Source organism: Acanthochromis polyacanthus, chromosome 1 (genome assembly GCF_021347895.1).
Source record: "Acanthochromis polyacanthus isolate Apoly-LR-REF ecotype Palm Island chromosome 1, KAUST_Apoly_ChrSc, whole genome shotgun sequence".
NCBI lineage: Eukaryota > Metazoa > Chordata > Actinopteri > Pomacentridae > Acanthochromis > Acanthochromis polyacanthus.
The window spans coordinates 16,390,535-16,409,296 of NC_067113.1; the positions used below are offsets into that span (position 1 = coordinate 16,390,535).

Here is an 18,762-nt window from a genome sequence, read left to right on the forward strand (position 1 = left end):
GTAATAATGCCTAATGTTTCATATATTTGGTCTCTATTGATTCCAGACTACATTTTCCAGACTCTTTCTTTAGGATATACTTTCGCTTCTAGCATAAAACGCAGAAGAGCTCCGGATTGCAGCAGTGTGTGAGTGACACCCTCCTCACACAGCACAACGCTACATTCCCCAGGAGAGTCCTGGTGGCAGAGCTGCACCTCCAGCTTGGTGGTGGTTTTTGGGCAGTGCAGCTGGAGTCAGGTAAGGGATGGTTGTCAGGTGAGCGCCACACTGGGCCAAACCTCACCGTGTGATGCTGAGCATTGCAGCTGGCCAAAAAGGCAGACTGTGAGCCCTGGCTGTCAACATCTGCTCCAGAGACCGTACCATCTGCCCGAAGTCCCGGGGGGAGCGTCTCTCTCCGTCTCAGACCAGCTGCAGAGCCCCAGACGTGGACCTGAGCAGCCTTGCAGGAGCCGAGAACACGGCCAAGACACAGTCAGAGCCACCAAGCGCTGGAACATTTGTCTCACACACTTAGCCATGTTTTATTTGTGGGGTGCGATCACAGTGAGGCTCACACAAACAAGACTCCTGCTTCTGCTGATATTTGCACCATTTAGTGTCCTACTGATGGAGTTCCTACAACCTACACAGACTTAGTCACATTTTTACAAGCGTTAAATCACTAATAAGCAGGAATAAATAAAAAAAAATCCTGGTAGTTTTACAATTTACAAGTTAAAAAATAATTTAAGGGAGAAAATTAATGAAAGAATGAGCAGCAACAGTTTCTTTCTTTACTATAAACCTCTACCTAAATTGTAGTCAGAACATACATTCTAGGAATGTTTGTCAGTGTCCTACAAAGGAGTTTAGTTATCCAAAGATTAGAATACTTTGATTAATGTGGCTTTATAGATTCTTGAGTTCTTCCATATGTCTTACAACATTGACGATAAAGAAATGAGCCTACACAGCTGTTGTTAAGACCTTTTTATTTCATCAATTTGAAAGAAACAAGTAAAAACAGTGTACAAAGTTTATATTATTTGTTTACTAAAGCTGGTGTCTTCAGTCTCAGGAATACGGGAGGGCAGGTACAAAAAAAAGTTGAAATAAAAAATAAAAAGTATAAAATGAATTTCCCTATTTTCAGAAGGTGACAGCAAAGGGTGAGTGTGCATAGGAATAAGTAACAAACAGATTTAAAAAAAAAAAAAAAAACAAGTCTTGCAAACGATTGAAGAGAAAACAATATCATAAAAACCATTACATTCAATAATGTATTATGCACTTTTGAGAAAATGATTATCCGTCATCTTAAAAATACTGAAGTGATTTTGGGAAACTGAGTACACTTTGAAGGAAGATTTTCACTTCCCAAGAGTCTCAGTTTAGCCTCAGCAGTCTTTAAAAGGGAAGAAATCATTCAAACAAGCAGATCTTGTTTATTGTGTGTCCACAACATTTGAATTTATATTATGAAAAGAAACTAATTTAGTCTTTACCAACCATAAAAGTACAAATAAGAGTCCAAATACAATCATTTTGGGAAAGCAAAGTGCATATCATTGGCACAGTAAAACTCATTTTAATCAATGCTGGTCTCATATAAATAACTCAGAAGCTCGTGAAGGGATAGAAGTCCCCTTAAGTAGCAGATCAAAGATGACTCTTTGTGCGTTTTCCCCTGAAGCCCAGTTTGTTTGCGAAGTATTCCTAAAGAAGTGTATTATGTAAAAGTGACCTCATTGAGGCTGCAGCGAACGCACTGGGTGGAAAACACCCAATAGTGTACTGTACACGGAGGAAAAACCCAGAGGAGAGGAGAGTTTGTGAAGGGGTCTGCACTGAGTGACCCTGCTCAGAGGGAAACCAGGAGGCGTCTGCAGCACAGCATCGAGATAAAAAAGGCATCAGGAAGTATAAGCACTTACTTCAGGGGGGAGCTGGAGAAGCTATTTATTATCCTGAACAGGAAAATGGGGATTCTGTCAATGACTCTGATGTGCAAACAGTTAACAGAGGGAATCCACTGCAGGAAAGCCTTAATGATTAAACACTCTGCATTCTTTGCATGTCTGCAATTCCTCACATCAGACTGTATTGCACAATATCAGACCCATCGTGGTGTGGCATGATATTATTATTACAGACCGACTAGAGTCAGTTTTGCATCAGGGTAACAGGAAAGCGATAAAGAACCTTCCAGGTAACGGCATTTCAGTCTTAGGAGAATTAGCCATGTGTTACAAGACATAAGTATGCAGGAAGATTGACTTTATTTGATACGGTACATTCACTTAGAAGCCAAAAATGTTTGAATGGACTTGGGAAAACATGGATTCATCACCCACTCAACAAACAACAACACACTCTCTGCTCACATGATGTTTTTGGTCCACAGCATGCCTACTTTCTATTTGAAATGCTTGATTTGTACTTTCATTATATATGTTCAATGTAAAAGGCCCTTTTCAAACTTCATCGATTTATAGCAGTAGCCTAATTTGTGCATAGCTACATTTCCCCATCATTATGGTGTATGGATGCCTGCTCAGTGTACAACATAACAACCAGGAAATGCAGGGTAGTGTTATCTCCGTGGTCAGTGTTCAAAGGCCGCACACACACACAAACAACCACAGTTAGCTTTGTTTTGTCTTGAATTTCCTCCTTCCTGTAAAACACAACGTGCAGATCGTGACTGTTACATCCAACGACAGGTTCTGTGGACAATGCTGGGAGGACACAGGGCTGTGGCCCCGGTCGTGAGAGTGCAGTCGGGTGTGGGGGGCGAGAGGGGAGATGGTGGGACCAGAGGAATGTTTGAGAGTCGCTTAGGCCGTTCCGCTGGCAGAGTAGGAGAACTGGGGGAAGTGGGGTCTCCGCTCGCTGTCAAACGACTCCATACTGTCATCTGTGGAAGGAGCAACAGAAAACGTCAGTTCTTGCAGTAGTTATGAGTTATGGTGACAATATATATACCCCATGAGGAAACAAAGGTTTGTAAGTCATTGTCCATACCACTTATACTGTCAATATCTCTGGGTATATTTGACCATCGCAATGTACTAAAATTCCAAACAGCAACATTTTCGAGAAATGCTGTATATTATTCAGATGTGTGATCAGCTTAATGATGTTTGTCGTCATTTTTCATTCACTGGTGTAAAGTGGTTATTTAATCTATTCACTGCCTTCAAAGTTCTCCCTGTTTATTACTTTTCAACATTGAATCGTGGGCAACATAATCTGGCTTTTTGACAAAAAATTCACAAAATAAAAGCCTCTTTCACTTTTTTCCCCCCCACTGCTTGTAGTCCCTCTTTCTAACCTCCTAATCTTAATTTCTTCTCTTCAGCTTCTCTCACCTTATGTGATGTCGTCCTTCTAACCAGCTTGTAATTAGCTGTCCATTCTGCACACTTTAGTCATTTTTTACGTTCGACATGTCAAAGTGCTTTGTGAATGTTCTTCTTAAAAGGTGCTATCCAAATAAAGTTATTCTATTATTCATTACATATTTCTAAAAAGCAATAATAATTAATTAAAAGGATTAAACGTAAAATCAGTGACTGCATACTCAGCCCCTTTACGTCAGTATTTTTTAGATGCACTTTGGATCAAAACTACACTCATCCTGTGTGGATTGGTCTCAATTAGCACATCTGGACACTGACTTCACTCCAGTCTTCTTTGCAAAACTATCAGGTTGCACAGGGATCACAAATGAACATCCAATTTCAATTTTCTCAGTGGGATTGAGGTCTGGGCTCTTCCCTCTGGTCACAAGAACATTCACCTTATTGTCTTTAAACCATTTCTGTTTAGTTTTGGCTTTCTGCTTTGGTTATTGTCCTGCTTGGATAACAAACTTTCACCAAAGCCCCAGTTCTCCTGCAGACTGCATCATGTTGTCCTCTGGGATTTTCATATCTTTGCATCATCATGATGCTGCCACCACCATGCTTCACAGTGAGGATTATGCACTCACTAAACATCATCTCGTCAGATGATCTCATGAGACCAAACAACTCTTTTCCAGTTGACCTCAGAGTCAACCACGTCTTCTAGCGAACTCTAAGATTTAATAGGAGGCTTGTTCAACAGTGGTTTTCTCTTTGCCGATCTACCACAAAACTTTGGTGAAGAATGGGCAACAGTTACAGTTACCACGTCATGGGTGTCTTGGTGGCCTCCCTCACTAGGCCCTTTCTTGCATGGTGTCTCAGTTGCTGAGAACAGTTTGCTTTTATTTACACATATGCCACATTCCTTCCATTTGTTGTTGATGGATGTAACTGTACTCCACAGTGTAACTTTGAAATGTTCTAGTATCCATCCCCTGACTGATGCTTTCAATAACTTCAGAGTTACCAGGAGTGTTCTTTTGTCTTTATGGGGAAGTTATAAGCAGAATATAGATTCACCAGTGACTGGACCTTCCAGATACAGATGTCTTTATACTAAAATCACTTGACACACATTCTCTGCACGCAGATAAACTTCATTTTACTAAGTGGATGACTTCTTGCACCAACTGGCTGCACCTATGTGGAATTAGACGAGTCACTTTAAAATGGTTGAATACTTGTGTATATCGCTTATTTTATGTATTAAATTTCTCATTTATTGACATAACTTTGTAGCAACCAGTTTTCACTTTGACATGAAATAGTCTGTTTTTGGACATTCTTGTCAAAAAAGCCAAAATAAATTGACCATGATTTAATACTGAAAGGTAATACAAGGGGGAAAATAAAAGGGGGGGTGAATACTTTTTGTAAGTCCGGTAGAGACAGAAATACACATTTTAATATTTTAGTAATTATTCAGAAAATGTTGTATGCTGTGTGGCAATAAAAATACCATTTACTGTGATGGAGGCTTGTGTCCACATTGCCCACTAGCAACAGAGGTAAATAATCATTCAATTATTCCTACAGGCAAAAGATACAATAGTCCATTCTGATATAGGATTAAATATTTTCTTAAAGTTTTAAAAAATATATAATTATTCAGTGCAAACAGCCACCATTCCAGTACAATTAGCTGTTAGACTGTCTTTGCTGAGTGACATCCTGCACCTGCTTGGTTAGCATCAACACTGCTGATCCTCGTTTCTAAAACCTGCTCCGGATCTTTCAAAAGCACATTTTTCATTAAAAAAAAAATTCCCCCCCCAAAAAAGTATATTTTATTCTCTCATTACTATCAGATTCAATAACCTGATATGCTGTCATTCCTTTACTATCATCATATTTCCCTTTTATTGTCATTAATTCATGGTGTCATTGCCATGCATCTGGTGACTTTGTGGGGTACAGCACTCAGTTTTAATGGCGCTGGCTCTCCAGGAGAGGGCAGACTGCTCTCAAGGGAGCTGCCTACTCATGTTTGTGAGCTTCACAAAACTATCTCAAGCCTCAGCCCACGAACAAAGCACAAAATCTTCGACAGATGCAAATATTGGCGATAACCTTTGTGACCGAAGGAATCAGTTCAGTATTGAATTTCTGTACTGAGCCAGTGACGATGACTAAGTTTCACATGAAAGCTAATTTAGAGGGCTGAATTAGTACATTTCTTTTCTAGGATTAGTAACTCAGTTGCCCTTAGACAGAAAAATAAGGTCAGCTTTCATCTTGAGTGATGCTAAAGAGTATTATTGTTAATAAAGTCTCACATTAGGTAGAGGGAAATTTAACATACAAGTGTGGAGGCAGTTTTTCACACAGTCCGTGAAGCTGATCAGCCTTACCGTCACATGCAACAATCTGATTATTTGAATAGTCTATTAAGCAAAGTAATATTCAGTATATTGTCCGTGTCTGCTGCTACCTTGTCCGGGTGGCGTAATAGTGATGGTTTGTGCTGTGAACTCCTCGTCAAAATATCGTGTGTCCGTCTCCGAGGTAACTTGGGGCTTAAACGGCGGGACCAGCTGTTGGAGAGGAGAGAAGAGACACAAACATATCAGCACATCAGAGCCGTCAGTCTGTTTGGTAACAGTTGCCAGTCTGATGACAATCTATATCGTCTCTAGGTGGTGGCGCTTCAACTGACGTAATGTTATTGATCCCCGAGGGAACGGCAGCTATCTTTGTTTGGTGTCCTTACAGAGACGATGATCACAAGACACAGAGAAAAATACGACAGGTACAACTTAGAAGCTCACCTTCTTCTCATAAACATCTTGCCATTCGATCCCAGCAAAGAATTTGTGTTGCATGATTTCCTTGGCATCATCAGGCCCTCCACCTAACCTGGAAACACGAGTACAAAAGAGTAAATCAGGATGTATGTGCTGGAAAATATCAATAAGTACACCACTTCTAATCATTTTATTGCTGCTTCCCCTGCTATTATATCACAAACACAGTTAATGACCTCAAAGTATAGACACGTGTTTGAATTACATAAAAACTAGAGTTTAAGATGAAGTAGAGGTTCTCACCTCTGCATCGGGTCTTTCTTCAGAAGACCAGAGAGCAGTGAGCGTGCCTCAGGGCCGAGTGTTCGAGGGAAGCGGATGTCTTCCATGAGGATGAGCTCAAACAGCTTCTCATGGTCCTGGTTGTAGAACGGCAGTCTGCCGCACATCATCTCGTACATCACCACCCCCAGACCCCACCAGTCCACAGCACGGCCGTAGTCATTGTCTTCTAGTACCTTGGTAGTAGAAGACGGGTAATAGTGCTGTTAATGCAGATGTTAGGATGCTCTTAAGTGAAGTTGCTGACAAACGTGTCTAGTGCCTCAGTGCTGTTTTCATGTATATTTGGGCAAAGAAAATAACTGCTACGTTTTGGCAGCAACACTTCATGCTCGACCAATAAGGTTGTGTTTGGACATCAAAGGGCTGTGAGGACAGCAGCTCTGTAAGCTGAATAAAAACCCTAAAGCAACTGGGTTGCCCCCTTCCACCAACCCCCCAAACAAAATCACCTGCTCTCGCCCCTGCTCTGTACTTTTGAGGCAGCCCTAGCCAACTCTGACTCACATCGCACATTAGGAGCGAGGATAGAGTTTCCCCTGGAGGCCTGCATATTTAATCACCACAGGGCCTTCCACACATACACACAAACAGATCAACAAGCTGCAGAGGTGTGGGTCGCTTAAATAAGCAAATGTGTGGCACCAAACAGAACGGGGTCTTACAGACAAACTGGCTAAATGAACACAGGTAGAGTCATAGAAAGAGAAATATTTTTGCCTTATTTTTTCCATAAGATGACTTTTCTTGACAGTTCTTAATGAGACAAACTCCTCAGTGTTGTGCTTAGTGAACAGCGCAACCTGTTGCATGACTAATGTGCTGCTGAGCGGAGTTGTTCCAAGGTCTCCGGGGACATGTACTGGATTCTACCTCGCCAGGCGGATGTTGAAGGTGAAATCAAGACAAGGAGAACAGTCTGTTCTCTTAAACCTTCAGCAGCATGATGCGAGGTAATTCAGACCTAAGAATAGAAACTTAGGTAAAAAGATGAGGGCGGATTAATAGAATTAGATATGGACACAACAGGCTGAGAGTGAGGGTCCTGGAAAACAGATGGACGGATGTGTCCGTAAAAGGAACAAAACTACTGTGTATGTGCATGTGAACGCACTGTGCATGTGTCTGTGGGCACTCGGCCTGGCGCTGCGGTGTGTGGTGAGCATCGAGGAGGAGGACTGGGAGGGCAGGGGGAGTAACGTGAAGCCGGTGTGGGGCTAGGATTACTGGGCCGTCTCTATTTCCAGCGCTGCTGTCGTGTGATTCACACCGTGCGACAGCTGGGCCCGCAGCTGCCCCATATATGTAGAAGAGCGCCACAGCTGTGAAGCTGCCAGGAGCGCAGGAGCCAAGCTCATCCCTCATATACGTAACCAGGACTGCTTGCCTGCCTGCTTGGGCCCCAGCCCCAAACTAATACTGTTACACTGCCCCAAAGGAGCAGAGATAGGGGAGGAGAGAGGGAGGAAAGAGAGGATAAAAGGCACACACACTTGCTGCTGCTGCTACTGCTTTGGAGTCCTATTCTGTAAACTGCACTTTTTTGCTCACAAGGTTCTGCGCTGACAGCCATTAATCTTTCAAGCTGGTGAATCCAGATCGGTGTCAGTGGCTGGATTAGACACGTCCACATTTTTCTTTGTAGATGTTCCCTAAAAGCCAATTCCCTAAGCCAATAATGGTTTTCTTTTTTGTAGCTACTTAATAAAAGTGACTAAGTGAATTTGTCCCACTCCTTACTCCAGAGACAAACCGGTCAGGATTTTGCAGATTGGGTCTGTCCTCCCTCTCCCTTCCTCCCTCTCTCTCCCCCCTGCTCTGGGTGGAATATTCCCAGACGTTACAGCATTCCTGTGCAGCACACACAACAAGGTCATTGTTTACTGCAGAACAACCTGTAACACTGCCTGGCCCGCACTCCACAGAGACGCTCGCCAGCGACCCTGTTGCCATGGTAACGCCCCCTGATGTCTCCCTGCTCGCTGCTGTCGAGGCTGAACCTGTCGCGGGTAGCTCTGCTCTGTGTAGGAGCAAAGTGAGCTAGGAAGAGCTTAGGATGGACAGCTGGAGTACTCAGGGAGAATTTTTAGAAAAGGTTGAGAGAAGTACTGAAAATAAACTGCTTATTGTTCACTGTTTATGCCTGTATGACCTGGTGCTGATTGTCAGAAGCAGTTTAGCCTGACGGACAGAAATGAGAGGTAGGTATACGTTTCCTGACAGGCAGCCTGAAGCACTGTAGGATGGCGTGCTCACACCAGCTCTGAATCTGCCCAGGTCAGGTGAGGCATCCCAGGCAGGAGCAGGGGGCTGTGGCTTCCCTGGTGCCACACAACAGCTGTAGCCAATGTGTTTTTTTTTCTTTTCCAGAGGCAGAAGCTCACGTTTCCCGAGGTGCTGCCAGCCAATTACCCCCTGTCTTCCCCTCCTCTGCCCTAACCAGAAAATTCCAAATGGAGGCTAAAAACAACGATACGGCAACTGTGTCAACATGGACACCCTTCTCCCGGAAAACATTTTTACGACAACAGGCTAGCCCAAACACCCACGTACTTACTCACACACACGTCGCAAACACTCACAATGAAGTATCAGGTTACACGGCCCACTCCAACACTTGTCATACCTGCATGCAACAGGGAGTAGCCACACCCCTCCTCATACAGCAAATATGAGAGCAGGCTGTCCTGCCCTGGGCACCAGGCACATTCATTAACTCAACTTCTGCTGGAGATTAGAAAGGTATTTTTGGACAGCTGCCTTCTCTTTCAAATGCCTCTCATCTACTGATGTCCAACAACACACGCTGCATTTTTGTTGCATGTTAAGACTAGCAATCATTTTTGGGCTCCACTTTGTCCTTTTCTCTGTTTAGTTCAATCAAAATGACTATTTGTATTTTTGAATTATAGTATGAGGAGGACATTTCTTGGCTCTCAATGCATACATTTGAAATGTATACATATGGATATAATCCACAGAGAAACCCCAATAAAGGAGTAACAACACCTAGTGAATGCAGATTCTTCCTCACAGGGTCCCTAAATGGTTTAAGTATGAAATTCATGACATCAGGCTTCAACCCAATTGAACATCAATGGAAGATTTTTTGACAGACATGTTACACAGCGCTCTCCACCAACATCAAAAACTAAAGGAGGAAATGTAAAAGACACTTTAAATCTGTTCTGGCAGCTCTCAAGAGGCCTGGGGCTGACTTCATGTTACATTTTCCTTTAACTTGTCAATGATCTGTACAGTACTACAGAAAACTGGCCATGGTGCAAGGAACATTGAAGTTAATCTTTTCGGCAGAGTGAATCACTGCTGTGTGTACCTCAGGTGCAAGGTACTCTGGCGTCCCACAGAAAGTCTTCATGGTGGCGCCATCTTTGATCCCCTCTTTGCACAGGCCAAAATCTGTGATCTTTATGTGTCCGTCTTTGTCCAGCATGAGGTTTTCCAGCTGAGGAGAAAGAAGATGTGTATTAGCATCATCATAAAATTACTGAAACTATTTTTTGAAGGTAAAGACATATTAATTCACAAAGACATCAGTATTTCATAGAGGTTTGGGGAAAATGGAAGATGAATCAGTGGTAGTAAAGTAAAAATCTATTACCAAGCAAATGTGACGACATTCTTTGTTTTTGTAACCTATGGTAGCACTTCTTTTAACGGCTATTTCGACACAATGTGCAAAAACGTCTCCCCAACACTCCATCCAAGTCTACCCCTGATCACCTATAGTCTTTTTTGGTATTACTTAAGATTTGCATTGACATGATGAGTCAAAGCACAACATAAATGTTTTTACCAAATAAGATAAACTGTGATAAATATCCATTAGAAAAAATGCCATCTCTAGCTGCATTTTCTTTTCTTTGACATGCCAGTTTTTCCCAACTCAACCAAGCACAAAATACTTTGCTGCACAATTTCTGCTATTTTTCTTGTTTTTAAACATTTCTTCATTTCTCAGTTTAAGGCACAAACTGAAAAGGTGCATAAGCACAGATGCAAATGGAAAAGTGCCTGCTCATAACATGTCAAGGTAAACTGACCTAAAGGATGTACATCACGCAGTGTCATGACTTGACGTCGCATGGCCTTTTAATATCAGCATGTCCTCCCCCTCTCACTGTCTCTCTCTCTCTCTCTCTCTCTCTCAGTTAAAGTCACCTGGCAGCTGTAGCTCACACGTGGCCAGCAGCGCCCGGCCAGAGTCAGCACATCCTCCAATCCTGCTACCCTGGCATTTTCAGGAGAACCCTAGCAGGCTGGGAGCCTGCCTCATAAACCCAAGGGAGAGAAGGAGCGAAGGAGGGAGGGAGGGAGGGAGTGCTGTGCTGACCTGGCTGGTACTGTTTTATCAGCTGGAAGCAGTCGGGCCACAGATGCCCACTGCAACACTGATAACCCCCCCAAAAGCCCTCCTAAACCCAAACAAGCTCATCAATCTGCAGCATTCATCTCTGATGTCATCTTTAGAGTATGAGTGTTCTGGTTACCATTTGAATGCAAGTAACGAACCTAGAGCAGCTGATACCTTTTACTTCTAAACGAGATTTTTTTTTCTCCTTGGTAATGAAAAGTTCTCTACTGCCAACATATGAAAATGACGTCAATCAAAGTACACAGATATCACCCACTGAGAAGTGTGCGCATGCTATAATGGGAAGCAGTGGTGATGTGTTCAAAGAGCACTGGTGGTTATTTCTGTCTAGCTGCAGTAACGTACGGACCGAGCTTCCCTCCAGCTGCAGTGAAGTCTGGAGACTGATCTGGGGGAGGCAGATCAATAAGCCCTGGCCACTGCTCCGGATGGAGGCAAACCCTATTTATATCCTGCCAGTAGAGGGAGGAATGAAGGGAGGGAGGAGGGGGAAAGAGAAAGACAGAGGAGAGAGGCTGACAGTGAGGATGACAGAAAGTGAGGGCGCGTTTCCCCACCTACCTTTAGATCTCGATAAACCACGTTTCTTTCAGCATGCAGGTAGTCCAGTGCTGACACTATTTCTGCACCATAGAACCGTGCCCGCTCCTCTGAGAATACCCGGTCTCTTGAAAGATGGAAGAAAAGCTGAGGGGAAACAGTGGAGATTGATAACAAACACACAAAGAGTTGGTGAGTCAAGGAAAAATGGGAGAATGAACATCAATGACGTTTCAAAAGTATTCTGTCATGGAGACCTGCAGGTGCGTGTTTACAGATGGCTAAAATGATTTACCTCACCACCGTTTGCATACTCCATGACAAAGCACAGGCGGTCATGTGTCTGGAAGGAGTATTTCAGTCCCTGCAGACAAAAAATAAATTGCTCAAAGCAGAACTTGATGTTTCCAGCAAAGTCAAGAGGAAGCTGGCATTTAAACAGTAGATGATGACATGAAGCATCTCAAAACCCATTGCAGCATTGGTCCCCTAGCAACACTTTGAAATGAATGTTGAAAGACAAGAGAAATGAATGAAAACTACAGAAAGTCCAAAATGTTAAGACTTCAGCTATAAATACTGTTGTGTGGTAATCTTTGGTCACATTCACTACACTGAATGCATCGTCTCATGCGTTGCCTGCACCACCTACCACTCAGACATAACAATTTGAAAGAGCTTTTCACTACAACCCACCTCGGGCTTACAGAGAAAGGGTTAACTGATAAAAAAAAAAAAAAGAATGCCAAGTGTTACTATAATAGGCCCCTCCGGACTGCAGTCTTTGTAAGCATAGCACTTCAAAACATTCCTGGTAAAACTGCCCTCTTTTTCTGAATGGAAGCTGCTGGCATGGACTGAAGGATCTCTACGAGTTAAAATAAGGTTTGGTTTAGGTATATGGAGGGGCTCCTTACTGTCAAGAACGGATGCTTTGAATTCTGGAGGACTCTGTTCTCCGTGAGTGTGTGCGCCACTTCATCCTGGAAAAAAAGCACAAAGAGTGTTTGTGCAACTCTTACAATAGCTAACTATTTAGGTATCAGTCATTGCTCAATTGCCATCCCTCCCTCCACACCCCCAGTGTGTTTTCACCCCTCCACTCGCTCATAGGCAACCACTCACTTTTGCTACGATCACCTCCTTCTTTAGGATCTTCATGGCATAGTAGCGTCCTGTGGCCTTCTCCTTTACCAGAATAACTTTGCCAAAAGTGCCTTTTCCCAGGAGTTTGAGGTATTCAAAGTCGTGCATAGTCTGAGAGGCCAGAGGAGAGAAAGTGGCATCTGGTTACGAACAGGAGCATTAACAAACAAGCTCTAACTAGCCAGGACACACAATCCCACTGACAACAACACTGAAGCATTTAAGGGACCATTTCATCCACTGAGCAATTTCCACTCCTCTAATGGTTTGGCCTATATGTGGTTGTGTCTCAGTTAACCTCTGACCCTGGCAATGAGGAGAATGTTGAAAACGGTTGTGTGGGGGACATCCAATCCGGTGGCCTAGGACCTTTATGTCATGACACATGTGGGGGTTGTGAAACCTAGTGGACATGCTATCTGGTGATAAGCCACCCATGGCTAATGTTGAGAAAGAAGCTGGACTGATGAGCTGAAGCTTTGTAAGGGCAAATAAGGCAGTGCAGGGCAGACGAAGTTGAGTGCCCCGATTGTGAAAATTCACACTTGTAAGGAAAGAGAGAGAGAGACCTGTGGGGATAAAAGACAAGGGATGCAAAGAGTATAAATGAGCCAGTACCACTTTGAGTCTGGGTTTGGTCAGGTAGACCTCCATGTCCATGGGGTCTGGAGAGGAGTCCATCATCTCCTCCTCTTGTTTCTGTAGGCCTTCAGCCACTGTCTGGATGGCTTTGGTCCATTCTTCCCTGAGGGAGACACAGGCAGCAGAGAGATTACATCAGGCCATTTACCAAGCCCAGCAAAAAACACATAATTGTCTTCTTGTCAACAGGAAAACAATTTCAAGTGTGAATTCTGTCAATAGCCAGTGGAACTCCTGTAAGTGTATAACTGTCATTAAATGTGTATGTCTGTGTTTGCTCCTACATGTTAGGAAACAGAGCTCTTAATCTAGTCAAATGTTTTCTAGCAACAGGGGCAAATTCTTTGCATGTAAATGATTTGTGTTTTACTGCTCTGTGAGCAGAGAGGTGTGTGTGTCGCTCTTGCCTCTCCTCGGGGGTCTCCACGTGGAAGGTGCGCTCGATGACAGTGGTCCACTGCAGGCAGCGGATGATAAATGTGTTGGGCTTGGGCCGTTCCGTCTTCATCAGCTGGCACTCTGACCACAGCCAGGGAGAGGGAGATGAAGAGAAGGGCCAGTGTGTAGGGGAGCAGAGGGGAGAGACAGACCCACAGTTATAGCCATTTATCTTTATCGCCACCCTAACAGACACTGTCGGCCAATTTGGAAAGGAACAGGTGCACTTTGGTGGAAGAAAACAACTCTGATCCGTAACTTGTCAGGCCATTTAAAGCATAACATTGGAAGCTGTAGTTGTATTAAGTAAACCCCAGAATTTCTGTAAATAACCTAATGACAAGTGTATGTTGCAATTCTGCAGCTGAATGCTTTCTTTCTCTAGACATCCTGAGTTTTGGACCTTTTCTTACTGCCCTTGGCATTATACTACAACTAATCCTTTTCAAATATTGATGAACTTCACGAAAAATATTCTAAAATGACTGATTTGAACTTTCCATAAAATGTCACTACATAGCAAAAACTCTCTTATGATTCCACAGAGCCCAAGGTAACATCTTGTTTTCTCAAATCTAAAGTCCAGATCATGAAGACGTTAAATTTACAGAGATACAGAACAGCAAAAGACAGCAGATCCTCACATTTTATAAACTCAAACCGGAAAATGTTTAGCACGTTATGTTGGCAGAGAAAAGATTTACTTAAAAAAGAAACCATCACATCTTTCTTTTTTCCCCATTATGTTCATTTTTTTCCACTTTTGGAGCGAATTATTGTCTTGTAAGCAGTTTGCAAAACAATTACTCACAACAGTGCGATAACTGAATTTACAAAGCAGAAATTTCCATCTGCACCTCCTTCGCATTAACATCTGTTCCCAAATGAAACATGTCAGCAAATATGTCAGAAAGTGACACAAAATGGCCTCTGTCTGATAGATGGAGGACTCGGAGTGGACCACCACTGAGATCCAACATGGCTCCATCAGGGTGAATATGTAATCCAGCTGCAGCAGCCCCGTCAGCAGCGTCGCACCATGTGTCCTCTGCGGTGGGGTCGCAGTGGTGACAAAAACCAAAGCCACCGCTGATGGAGACAGAGCCTCCAAGCGCAGCCCAGATAAATACTTGAAATCAGGCGGCTAATAGCCACGATAACTCAAGAGTGTCGGAGAGGAAACATTTTGTTAAACAAACAGTATGCTGTCTAATTGCTGTGTTCAGTCATCTGCACAGCTTATCGCAGCAACTTTCTCTGATGTGAAGATGGAGTGAGCTAGGCTGCTCTGGGCATTTTTCTGTTGTTGTTTTCTTGTCAGAGTTTGGGGAAGGCACATATGAAAGGGGGATGACATCTTGCATGCACATTTTGTGGCAGAGCTTTCTTTGCTTGGACAGGTGCCCTTATTGAGACAAACTTGCAGCAACACAGCAGAGATGATACTACAGGCAATTTGCTAATGTTTCTATTCATAATCATTTAGTGTGTCACTAAATGATTATGAATAGAGGGGTTGGATGTAATACTGAGATTTTTCCATTTCATACTTTTACTTCAGAACCATTTGAGCCATGATTTGTACTCTACATTCAGCTGGTAATAATTATTATGCAGAGGTAGACAGATACAAGGCACAAATAAAATTGAAACAAGTACATACACATTACATATTTGCCACAATAATGCGAGTAAAAACAAGAAAAGCAGCAAACAAAATAAGGGTAAAACAAGCTGCCAAGAAACAGAGGGGAAAAAATGTGGTGGTTTCTCTGAAGCAGATACTCACGTGCTACAGAGAAGTTATTTAAGGGGGTTTCCAGCTGGTCAACATCTTGTGGTCTCTCTTTGTAGCCAATGAAAGTACCATCACTCTTCAGGAGAAAATACCTCTGCCTCCAGGTCTTGATGTATTCTCCTGATATGAGACAGAAATTGAAAAGGACTGTTGAGTTACAGGAGACAAAATGAAACTACTTGTGACAAACTCGTAGAGCTTTTCACAGGGTTTCTGCTCACAAATGTGCTTTTACATTCTGAAAACGCTGACCAACGCAAAACTGTTTCGTTTACAATGTAGTTTCATGATTAATGACAAAACAGTTTTGTCCTTTCCCCAAATCCCCCAGCGGTGCAACCCATTTCTAATTACTATGCCGTTCACTAGTGCTCCCTAAAATGACCATCTTGTCACCGTCTTTCTGTTCGTGTAGGTCAGCTGCAGGACAAATGCTGGTTTTAATAGGAGTCAAGACTCTTTCTCCCACCCAGTATGTCCCCTTCCCAGCAGTCATTTGCAACTTACACATATATGTACATTCAAAGAACATTTACAACTAAACGAAATGTAAAACCTTGTATTACTATCTGCCTCAAATGATGAGTTAAAATTTAGGATCCAATTTGATAAATATTACCAAGAATTCAAAAAAAAAAAAAAAAAAAAAAAATCAAGCTATTTGCCTACTTTAGTACAGTTAAAACTCATATTTCTTTGAGTTTCAAATGTCTAGTTTTTTTAGCCACAGCTGCTTCTGAGAAATGACATCAGTTGAGGTAATTTATCAAGTTCTGCACTTGCTATCTCTGGAGCCGTAATACTCTTTATATAACTTTTCTAAATATCCTGATGCACTCCTACTGCAAAAAAGACTTTGATGTGTAAAATTCATGGCATTCTCCTTTACAAATTTCCTATCAATCTTTTCTTAACTCTGTCACTGTGTTTGCCAAAGCCTGAATTTGATTTTCAAACAAAACTTTCCACAATCCCCCTTTTCTAAACAACAGCCATAACCTCAAGCCATGCGTGTCCTTCTCATCCACTTCGACACACTTGCATCACACAAATGAATCTCTCTTAGGCAGACAAAACTCAATTTATTCCGGTGATGCTTCAGGAAATGTTGCGCCAGATGTTGTGCAGACGGGGAAAAAAAATAGCTTACATACCATAACAAGGCAGTGGCACACAGTGGAGTGGAACTTGAATATTTATACAGGAAAACTGTAATTTATTTTTAATTACGGAGCCGCATATTAACCCCATGCAGAGCAGTACCAAGCTGTCCTTAATTGCCCCATTTCCTCTAACACAGAAGTGTGATGTGTGTGTGTGTGTGTGTGTGTGTGTGTGTGGGGGGGGGGGGGTTATGTGTGAGTGTGTGAAGTAGAAGGTCTGTCAATATGAGCTTCTGTTGTCCTCCTTCAAACACACACACACTTCTGAGTGATGATACTGATAACAGATCAGACAGTGCAGAGCAAACAGCAGCGAGCGATGTCTCCTCTGTTTAGTGCACGTCCTTATAAAATATTTACAGAAATTACATGAATTAATAACACTGGCTGAATGTCACTTTTCAAAATTTGTCACTTTTGACACTGCAAAATTATGACTCCCTCTTCACGATTTTTTTCTATATTTTGTTCCAAAAATGGTGACATGAGCAGCAAAATTCTAAAAGGACATCCTTCATATGGCCTTCCTGAAAATGTCAAAGCAGAGGAGAGCAAAGGATGCGTTCTGAGGAAAATTTTGACAGTTAAACATAGTTTCTTGCAATCTGGTAAATATTCATGCTCCAATTCGTAGGTTCTCTGAATGTGTCTCTACTATTGCCTGTATGAGAAATGCCCTAAATGTGCTCCTACAAAATTGGAGGGAACATATCTGCTGCATCCCCCCAAAAATGTACATATAAGTTTCACCATGAACAACAAAATGAAGCCTCGTAAAAAAGGCTGTCTGTACATCATCTTCCCGCAAAGCATCAAGCTATTAAACTCAAAGCAAACACCAAAGTGTAAAAGCACCTGATTTACTGTGACCGGCAAGGTGGTGGCTCTAATCACCAGCTCAGAGGAAGGCTCTGTCTCTCAGCACATTATACTTGAGGCCTCAATCCGCACCAGATGTCCAATATGTTACGACATTTTTCACTATGGCATGAGGGGAGACTTTTCTTTTCATTTTCTGCAGAGTAAGTGTTTTCATTTAGAAATTAGCTCGACTTCGTCAGCCTGCCACTCTTGCCGCCTTTCTGCAAAGCTTTTCATACTAGCTGTGCTGTCCTAATTGTAATATACATGGGCAGAACTGCGTTCAGTGGATCTCCCTCATGCCTGTTTCACTGTAACACAATTACAGTGATGAGTCGTTTGTCTGTTTCAAACGATAAGCCTCACCAATCAACTTCCATATCAGTCACCCACATGTGCTGGTCTCCAGAGAATCTACTCGCATAGGGTTATTTATCACAAGCCTTCAAGAGAACCAAACTGCCTTACCACAGCACAATGGTGCCTGGAGACATGGTTAGCATAAAATCTGAATAATCAAAGCAGAGAAGAGGTGCCACTTAAGAGTACACTGAAGTATCAGCTGAGAGTTCAGTTAAGAGGCTGTTCAACAATCAAAAGTTGCCAGAAAGTGTCTTGATTTCTTCGTACCAGTACTTGTTTTCCTCAGCTGGGCCCCATCTGGTGGCTCGCTCTGTGGTCAGGTTTTGGCTGACCCATATCTCCCAGCTATAGTCCATGCCAGCCAACACTGAGGACAGTATGTGCACAATGCAGAGACAGCATAATGAGCCCCCTACCTGACACCATGACATGAGACGAGGGCAAAACATACTCACTTGTCTCGCCAGCAGAGCCTAAAGTTTCAATGTAGAAGTTTTGGTTTGGCAGCAGGAATGCAGCAAATCACTTTCTGTTGACTGTTTAATGTTCTTATGTACAAGATATCTTTCAGATCCTGAGGAGCAGAGACAGGTGTTTATGTGTACACATGTATGTGGTTGTATGTAAATATATTTGTGTGTGTACACTGCCTCATAGGCAGGGAAAGATATTTGTGTGTAACACATTAAAACAGCATACAGTTTTAAAGGTTTAGAGCTTTTCCTGCCTGCTCTGCTGATATGAAGCACCTACCAGGAATAGCAATGGTGGTCCAATGTAGTGATGTCTATGTGAGACGTCTACGTGGTCATATGTAAGAACTAATGACGTCTATTAATCTGCCAACCTTTTCTCAATAAATTGACTACTTATTTAGACTATAACATGGTGAAAAAAAAAAAAGATATCAATGGATGTTTGTCAAAGTCCAAGT

General features: G+C 42.6%; 1 protein-coding gene across 1 annotated transcript in view; it reads right to left on the minus strand.

Annotated features, from left to right (window-relative positions):
* Window positions 1-960: 960 nt before the first annotated feature.
* akt1 (v-akt murine thymoma viral oncogene homolog 1) overlaps window positions 961-18,762 on the minus strand; it is a 33,459-nt gene continuing 15,657 nt past the window's right edge. The window contains exons 3-14 of the mRNA XM_022195499.2: window positions 15,433-15,561; window positions 13,613-13,724; window positions 13,182-13,308; window positions 12,543-12,674; window positions 12,335-12,400; window positions 11,713-11,781; window positions 11,439-11,564; window positions 9,819-9,947; window positions 6,443-6,657; window positions 6,164-6,251; window positions 5,827-5,929; window positions 961-2,902 (exon numbers count right to left, since the gene is read on the minus strand). Coding sequence (XP_022051191.1) covers window positions 2,823-2,902; window positions 5,827-5,929; window positions 6,164-6,251; window positions 6,443-6,657; window positions 9,819-9,947; window positions 11,439-11,564; window positions 11,713-11,781; window positions 12,335-12,400; window positions 12,543-12,674; window positions 13,182-13,308; window positions 13,613-13,724; window positions 15,433-15,561 — 1,376 coding nt within the window. The 3' untranslated portion in view covers window positions 961-2,822. The remainder of the gene's footprint in view (window positions 2,903-5,826; window positions 5,930-6,163; window positions 6,252-6,442; window positions 6,658-9,818; window positions 9,948-11,438; window positions 11,565-11,712; window positions 11,782-12,334; window positions 12,401-12,542; window positions 12,675-13,181; window positions 13,309-13,612; window positions 13,725-15,432; window positions 15,562-18,762) is intronic.